General features: G+C 35.4%; 1 protein-coding gene across 1 annotated transcript; it reads left to right on the forward strand.

Moving 5' to 3' along the window:
- Positions 1-6,213: 6,213 nt before the first annotated feature.
- LOC102861014 (olfactory receptor 52J3-like) lies at positions 6,214-7,149 on the forward strand. Its single transcript, XM_006885515.1, has one exon. It carries the CDS (start codon positions 6,214-6,216, stop codon positions 7,147-7,149), a length of 936 nt encoding a protein of 311 aa, XP_006885577.1.
- The last annotated feature ends 2,320 nt before the right edge of the window (positions 7,150-9,469 follow it).

Consider the following 9,469-nt stretch of genomic DNA (forward strand, 5'->3'; position numbering starts at 1 on the left):
CAGGAGAGGAAGACCCTCGATGAGATGGATTGATTCTGTGAGTGGAATGGTGGGAATGAATGTGTTTGAGATGGCGAGGTTGGCACAGGATAGAATGGCGCTTAGGGATCTTGTACATAGGGTCACTATGAGTCGCAAGTGACTTGATGGCACATAACAACAACAACAAGAAGTAAAGGTTTACCAAACAAATTCAATTTTTAGTCAACTATTCATTCACTTGTTGGTCTATAAGACTAATTTAAATATGTACAATATAATCACAGTTCTCCTACTTCTTTGACTTTTGATGCTACTTTCAATATGTCAACTTTCTTTTTGACACAATTCCCCTAAGACCAGAGTTCTTGTCTGTTTGCTTTTCACACAGTATGCAATGGGGTTCATCAGTGGAGGCACAAGAAGGAAAACATCAGCCATAATGATCCTAAAAATTGAGGAACTGTGTTTGTAAAAGCGGTACATAACAGTTAAAGAAAGAATGAATACATAGAAGATGAGCCCAGCACAAATGTGGGAAACACAAGTATTGAGAACATTTGAGCCTTTCTCTTTGTGATGCTAAGGTCAATACTGTTTTTAGTATCAGTGTGTAAGACATGAAGATAAATGTTAGGTGCAGGATTCCTGTGAAAGCCACAAACAAGCCATAGATGGCATTGACCTTGTTGTCAGCGCAGGCCAGATTCACGACATCCTGATGGACACAGTAAGAATTAGAAAGGAGATTTTTTTTTCCTTACAGTATCTTAAATATTTTATAGTGAAAGGGAAAGGAAGTATCAATAGCACATTTTTGAGAGAAAATGAAAGCCCAATTTGTATGATTCTGATACTGGTTAGGATAGTGATATATCTCAGAGGGTTGTAGATGGCAATAAAGAGGTCTAAAGACATGATTAGAAGTACAGATCACTCCAGAGCAGAGAAGCATGAATGAAGAACTCTTGGACAGTATAAGCATCAGACGATATTCTTGGGATGTTGAGCAAGAAAATTCTCAGCATGGTAAGAACGGAGAAGAGGGAGAACAAATACCAATATGGAGAGAAAATAATGCATGGGTTCATGGGGAGAAGGTCATGTTTCTATGAAAAAGAGGATGATGCAGTTCAGAACAGTAACAAGGTACATGACGCATAAGGGAATGAAGATCCAAAACTGGAGAGTCTCCATCCCTGGGAAGCCAATCAAAATGAAGGTAGACCTTTCCATTTCAGAAGTGTTGGCAAGGGCTATTTCAGGCATGTGAGAATATCAAGATGAGAGGGGATCAACAGAGGCTTCCCGAAGTGATGAAAATAGGTTAACCTGAATGCTTTATTCAATTCACTGAAGTCCTATGAATCTGAGCAATCTAGATGCACCTCAGAGAATCAAAACTAGGAAAACAAGGGGGGGGAATAGGAAATAAAGACATCAAATTAAAATGATTATATAATGATAAGGAAAACCACACAAAAATCAAATCTTATTAACACATAAAATTTACAGTGTAAGGTATATGACTGATAGACAAAGATAATGATACTTATCTCCAGTGCCACAACCTCTTCTAAACACAGTTTGTATTTCTGGCCATTCTCTGTCAATGTATTGTTCCAGGTGTTTTTGGACCAGGATTTTTACTTGCATGTGTTATTAGTGATATTTTTTCGATAATTTCCACACTGTCAGGCCACCATTTTTTTGAAATGCAAACAAATATGGATCTCTTCCATGATACGTTGCTGTTGTTGTTATTAAGTGTCATTGAGTCAAGAACGACTCAGCAATCCTAAAAACAAAATATATAACCCTGTTCTATTATATCCTCATTTCTCTAAGTTCACAGAGTTTCCAGAGGCATGTTTAGGAAGTGGGTACCACTCCTGTTTTCAAGCCTTTCTTAATCTGAGAGCTCCACCAAACACTGTCCACCACGGGTAATCACTATGGCATTTGACATACCAGTGTCACAGCATCCCAAGTTACCTTAGTACAGCAATTGACAGATTAATACTGTACCTCTTAGAAGAATGTTCATCCCTAACAAAATTAACACTAGCTCCGTGGGCCTGTGGTCCTCTGGCCACATACAAAGGGCAACCATCCTTAAATATAAAGGCCATTTAAATACAAAAGCCCATCCACCAGGTCTTGAATGACTCTAAACAAGAGGCTAACAGTCCCCTGATAATTGTTAAATCCCTCAAATGAAATCAGTGAGTGTGATTGTGAACAACCAAACAGTCCACACCCAGCCCTCAACACAAACAAGAAAATCCACCTTCCAGAATCCAACCACTTCACATATGTTACATTCTTCCTCATCTAGGCCAACTTCCTTACTGTTTTGCTTGGTAAGCAGATTGAATAGGTATGGAGACAACCCTGACTTGCACCTTTTCTGATTTTAAACCATGCATGTTAGAGCATTCTTAACACAGTATAGTTAAAATTACACTCTCCCTCAAGGTCATCTATTTAAAAAAAAAAACAAACCAACCAAGAAACAGAAAAACCCTTTGATCCTAATCCAATCATCACACATATTCAGTATATTTTACAAAACATCTGATTAATATTTTCAAAGCTGCCAAAGACTTAAAAAATTGTCCAAGTCTGGAAACTTTCACAGTTAAGAGAAATCTAAAAGAATGATGCCTACTAAATGTAATTAAGTATCCTGGATAAGATTAAGACAGAAAAAGAAAATTAGAATAAAGAATCAATATTACTAAAACTCTGAAATATTTTGTAATTAATTATAGCTCTCACAACAGTGAACAGGACTAAATGGAGCTTCTAGAAGAAAACAGATCATCAAGGGGATCTTGTTGGCCTACCACTAAAAAAGGGATCAAGTGGAAGTCTTATGAATAGAAAAAGATAGTTGATTGGTGTACAGCTGAACAATATTCCCCTAAGTTTGAAAACTTAAAATACAACTGCTTAAGATCTTCCTTCTCTGAGCAGACTTGTCCTTCATTACAGACATTTGCTGATAGAGCTTGATGAAAAACTAGGAGAAATGGTTGCAGACACCCGTTAGTAATTGGTATGAATCTAGGCAAGTTGGAGGTTGTCAAAAGTGAAATGAAATATGTAAAAATCAATACCTTGGAATTTGTGAGCTGATATGACTGCCATTGGCAATTTTAAATCTGATAAACATATGATCTGAAATACTGACACTGAAAATGAAAGGAAAAATAATATTATCAAAAACATTTTAAGATCTATCCTAATGTATAATACTATGAAAGTAGGATGATAGCCAATCATTTAAAAGGAAAACCAGTTAATTATTAAATTTTTATAATTAAAATCATGCCACCCTCCTTAAACACCAAAGATTAAAGACTTTTATGTACTTTTGAACTCTGAAATTGATCACACATGCAATCAAGATGAATTAATAATTAATGATGATTGAAAAGAATTGAACTGAAAAAATTTACTAGAGGAAAATGAACATTATCTTTGTTTATGCTACACATAAGTAATAAGATGTGTGTTTCAGACCTTACATTAATCTTTTTCTGTATATACATTTTTACTCATGGAACTTTTTTTAGGGCTCTCTTTTTTCTAGAATCTGAAGGGTTTTTAATAATCTCAGAGGAGTTAATCCCAGGGCTCCATTAAAAGTAGAAACTGAAGTTAAAGGTTCCAAGATATACTAAACCACTAGGATCTAAATATATAACTAATTTCCTTATATTCTAAACCACTAGAGGTTAAATATAACTACTCTCTGTAGATTATATGAAATAAAAGTACCCTATTTGTATTGCTTAGTATTTTCCCTGTGTCTTCATGTCTGAAGAATGAGTATTACAAAGACATTTTCTCTTGATTGAGATGTGTACTAAGGTCAACTGAAAGAGAAGAAACTGAGGAGGGTAAGAATTGATGAATTTGATAAGCATTTCAGTATCGTTTTTGCATGTAAAATAATATAAGGTGTGTCTCTATCAGAGATGAACACTCTTTAAAACACATAAAGATCTAATTAATTTAAGATATATTTGAATAATGATTAGTTGATTGGTAGAATATTTCTATTATGGCACACAGGAAATTAAAATCTAAGGTTATTGTTAACAATATTAATCATACACTTCTAGTACTAACCTCAAAGTTGATATCAGAGCATGAAAGATATTGTACTGGCCCCACATCCTGCCACTGATCATTATCTGAGCATCTCAGTGACTAAAAAAGAACAAACAAATTCATAATTATACAATAACTCATTCTTTCTTTTTCTGTCTCTGAGGAAATCCCAGAGGGGGAAAAAAGTTTATTTTCATTTTTGTATTTTGATGTGTGTCCTGTCAATATATTTATTGTCAGATATATGTGGCTATAGTAAGGGTAAATACAAAAGCCTATCTTTACTTCTTCCTGACGATGAACCTCTGTGCCCTAAATTGGTGAATCAGAGAATATCTCTTTATTTCATTATTTGAACATAGAATGCTATGGCTGTTGCTGCATCATTTTTAAAACATTGTAAATGTGTTTTCCTTTATTTCCTTTAGACAATTAAAGGAGTCATTTGCCTCTGCAGTTAAACTGCCAATCTGAACAGTCTGTGTTGCTCAAAAATCCCATCACTCAGTCCTTCTGAAGCCATCGATGTCATCTTCGGCTCAGATTTCCAGACTTGGTGAAGAATGAAGAAAGCTCAGTGAATTTTAGCACTGTATCAGTGATTAAAAAAAAAAAAAAAAGAGGTATGTGCAGGAAAAGAAATATGAAATTTTTAATGAATGAAACATTCAAATAGCATAACAAAAAACCACCAACATATCACTTTAAAATAATTTTCATAAAGTACAATGCACATAGTTTAAGAGAATCACCAATTAAAATTGGGTGAAGGGTTATTTTTTTAAACTGAATCCTTTCACATTTTCCCCCAAAATAACAATCATTAAAAACTAATGGCGCATATTTGTACTCTGACACACATGGGGTTACTGTAAGTCAAAACAGATTCCATAATAACTAATGTTTGTGTGTTTGGTTTGGTTTTTTCCCCCTTTTCTGTATGCATTCCACGACTAGTCATGATATTTGGTTTTCATTCTGATGAGGATGGAATTCACACTTTATTTCACATTACGAGGACCAAGTGAAAATAGTTACAAAATACACTTAATATTCTATAAATTAAATATACAAATTAGGAATCTTTTCACTTTCAAAGGCAGAACTCACCTTGTCTGTTCCTTGGGAAGTAAATCAGAGAAATTATGCTTTTGTTCTTGGAAATCTTTTTTGTATTGTCTACACCTGTGTTCGTAAAAGCATATTAAGCATGGTCTAAATATTTTTGTATTATTTCAATATTCTTCCTTTTTTCCTCTTTCTCATTGCTGTTAAGTCAGAACCACCTGATAGCCAATCCTTCAATAAGTTTATTAATTCTGTAAATCAAACAGGTGGGGATTGCTTATCTCTCTCTAGTGGAGCAGCTGGTGGATTCAAACTACTTGCTTTGAAGTTTGCAGTGCAACACCTTACTAGAGCACCAGAAGTCCTTTATCAATGATAATAACTAACAAATACATAATTACAAAAAGTAACACACATTCAAATCATGGATTTGCAGGATAGCATGAGATAATGCAACGTACAAGTCTGTTATTCATAAGACTACAATAAATTGTAGTCACCTTAATAGCATCTAGAAATAATGAATTTGACCAGCCAAGATTTATCGTTTCAACAAAACCATTTAAAATTGCCATGCATTGGAATCAACGTTATGACAATGGGTTTTTATAAGGCATCTTGTTGTACATATTTACTATCTACACTGTTCATCTCTGTTTTGTACTTCTGTATATGAGTGTATATATACTCTGATTCTTCCTGTGTGCCCACTAGTCAAGCAGCTCACAGTACAGGACATACAATATTTTTCCAAAGTTAATAACAAGTTCTATTTCTTATAACTCAACAGTGGACTTGTTGAACAATATTAAATGTTAAAAATTAGAATGAAATGGCTATTAACAATACAACTACTAGTGAGGAAGTTTACTGCATTTGGCCTTTTCAAATAATTAGGTTTAGTATAATAACTTTATTAAAAGACTCCTGCATGTAGGTAACATTTTAAGTTCTTGTCTATGTTGATAGTAAATTCCTTATTTAAGCTTTCCCCTTGTTCTTCCCCTAAGAATGGCAGTTTCTCCTATTTCACCACTTGGAAGAATGTTTTATCACAACGGCAGCATTTTCCACCCAACCATATTTTTCCTCTCTGGGATTCCAGGTCTGGAAGGAATCCACACCTGGATCTCCCTGCCATTATGCACTGCTTATCTTATGGCTTTGTTGGGCAATGCCACAATCCTCATAGTGATCAAGACAGAGAAGACCCTCCGAGATCCTATGTTCTACTTTCTGGCTATTCTGTCAACAATTGATTTGGCACTTTCTACAGCCTCGGTGCCCCGCATGCTTGGCATCTTCTGGCTGGATGCTCATGAAATTAACTTTGGAGCTTGTGTGACCCAGATGTTTTTGATCCATGCCTTCACTGGCATGGAAGCTGAGGTCCTAGTGGCCATGGCCTTTGACCGTTATGTGGCCATCTGTGCTCCATTGCACTACACAACCATCCTGACAGCCCGTGTGCTGCTAGGCATCACTATATGCATTGTATTCCGTCCAATTTTGTTCACACTGCCTATGGTCTATTTAGTCTGCCGCCTATCCTTTTGCCGGACCTATATAATACCCCATTCCTACTGTGAGCACATGGGCATTGCAAAATTATCCTGTGGGAGTATCCGTGTCAATGTCATCTATGGGCTTTTTGTGGTCTCTCTTTTTCTTCTGAACTTACTCCTTATTGGCATCTCCTATGTATACATACTCCGGGCTGTCTTCCGGCTCCCATCCCAAGATGCACGGGTGAAAGCTCTAAGTACCTGTGGCTCTCATGTTGGGGTCCTCTGTGTTTTCTACATCCCCTCAGTCTTCTCTTTTCTTACTCACCGATTTGGACACAAGATACCACGCTACATTCACATTCTTATTGCTAACCTCTATTTGGTTATTCCACCATCACTTAACCCCATCATTTATGGTGTGAGGACTAAACAGATAAGAGAGCGAGTACTCCGTGTCTTTTTTAAAAATTAAGAAATTACTTTCTCCTTTGTTAACTGCTAATTTTGATCCAACAAGGAAAACCATTTTCTTCATTTCGGAAACACTATTTTCTATGTCTAAATATTTTTCTGCCAAGTTATCTTTTAGGAGATTTTATTTATCCCATAATATGATGTGAAGAAGAATGGAATAAAAATTTATGGGAGACTCGGAAACAACCTGAATTTTACAAATGATACAAAATTGCTTGCTGAAAGTGAAAATTATTTGAAGCACTAACTGAATAAGATAGAAGACTACAGCCATCAATATAGATTACATCTTAATATCAAGAAAATTAAAGTCCTCACCACGTGACTGATAAGTAAAATTGTGATAGATCGGGAAAATATTGAAATTGCAAATGATCTCATTTTACTTGGATGAACAATCAATATTCATAATAAAAGCAACAAAAAAAATTAAAATATTATTACCTTGGGGGAAAAAAGCTAGCATGGAACTCTTTAAAGTGCTAATTAGGAAGGATGTCAGTTCAAAGACTAAGATGTACCTGATTGACATCATGGTATTTTTCAGTTGCTTTGCATCCTTCTGAAAATTGGGCAATGAATTAAAAAGACGAAAGGACAATCAATGTCTTTAAATTATTATATTGAAAAAAGAGTATTGAGTATATATCATGGTTTGCCAAAGGAGCAAACAAATCTGTCTTGGAGAAAGTACAAGTAGAATGCTCCTTAGAAGCAAGGATAGTGAGGCTTTATCTCCTACACAGTTGGCACATTGTCAAGAGAGACAAGTCCTTGGAAAAAGACATTATACTGCAAAAATTAAAGGGTACGGAAAAGGAGGTAGACTCTCAGCAAGATTGACTGGCACAATGTCTGCAACACGGGGCTTTATCATGGCTGGCAGTGATAGTGAAGATTGAGTTTTAACAAGTTTCAGATCTGTTGTTCATAGAACTGGTGTAAGTTACAACATTGCATTTCAGTGTCAAAGTTTGGTCACTATTTCGTTTTTATATCATCCCTTATAAAAGAAAAGATGAAGCAAGAAAAGTAACAAATACCTTTGTTTCTATAGCCTGGAATTAATGTCTATCAATAGAGTGATAGGAACTGTTGATTCTGTAATCCACAGAAAGTTTCATTGTAAACTCGAAGACCATGCCTCTTCAGTGGCTCAAATCCATGAGAGAAATAGGCAATCTTCTCCCAAGCGATTTATAGCCTCAGAAAACTGCTGCAAAGTGAGCTGTGTGTTCATTCTGACTCAACAGCAATGAATTTAAGGTTTGTTATTTGTTTACTCATTTATTAAAATGATGGTAGTGACACAAATACCATGGCACCCAGTTCAGATTCCCCAACTGCTCCATGGGAAAAGATAGTCAATATTCTCTTTCCTTTGAAAACCTGCAGCAAAGTCTATCTATGGTACAGTACTCAGTAACTGTGTTGTGTATAGCCAATTTTTTTCTACCTAATATTAAAATCAGAAATCTATGTTGGGTATACATAAGATATAGTTACTTCTTTGCAAATTTATTAAAACAATTCTTCATTCTCAATTTGTTAAGTCAATCTTTTTGTTTTTGTTGTTAGTTGCCACTGAGTTGATTTTTACTTCTGGTGACTCCAAGTGTATAGAATACAACTACTTTATAGTGTTTTGAAACTCACATGCAAATTGCTAACTCTGTCTCCTAAGGAATTTCTGGGTGGAACTTTTCAGTTACTAGACTCAACTGTTTAACATTACTCTGAGACATTTACCCCTTTACTTGTTATTATCCTTATATTTGTATATTTTTTCCTAATTAAGAACATTTTTGAAACCTTTTTAATATTTTTGGTGCATACTTAAAAAATATACATAGGTTCAAAACTTAGAAGTAGAAATGTTAAGCAATAGATTAGTAGACTCCTGACTGATTAGTTTGTTTTGGTTTTTGTCATTGTTTCTTATTTACTATATTTCTGTTCCACTCACAAATTGGCCACCTAGATGTCAGTCTAGAAACTAAGGTGCACCTTATCCCTACAATGGTCGTCTCAGTTGCTTGCTATGCATCTGAGAGCTGGACAATGACTAAGGATAAAAGAAGAATCAATGCCTTTGAGTTGTGCTAGAGAAGAGCATTGAACATACCATGGACAACCAAGAGAACAAACAGGTCCATCCTGGAGAGGGTGAAAACAGGTTGCTCCATGGAGGCAAGGGATATGAAACTTCATCTCACATACTTTAGGTGTGTTGCCTGGAGGGATTAGTCCTTGGATCAAGTCCATCATGTTTGGAAAGGTAGAGGGATCAGTGCAGAAGAGGAAGAATTTGGAGGAGA

This window comes from Elephantulus edwardii, unplaced genomic scaffold (genome assembly GCF_000299155.1).
Source record: "Elephantulus edwardii isolate Elephantulus edwardi_28Jun2011 unplaced genomic scaffold, EleEdw1.0 scaffold00044, whole genome shotgun sequence".
In the NCBI taxonomy this organism is placed as follows: domain Eukaryota; kingdom Metazoa; phylum Chordata; class Mammalia; order Macroscelidea; family Macroscelididae; genus Elephantulus; species Elephantulus edwardii.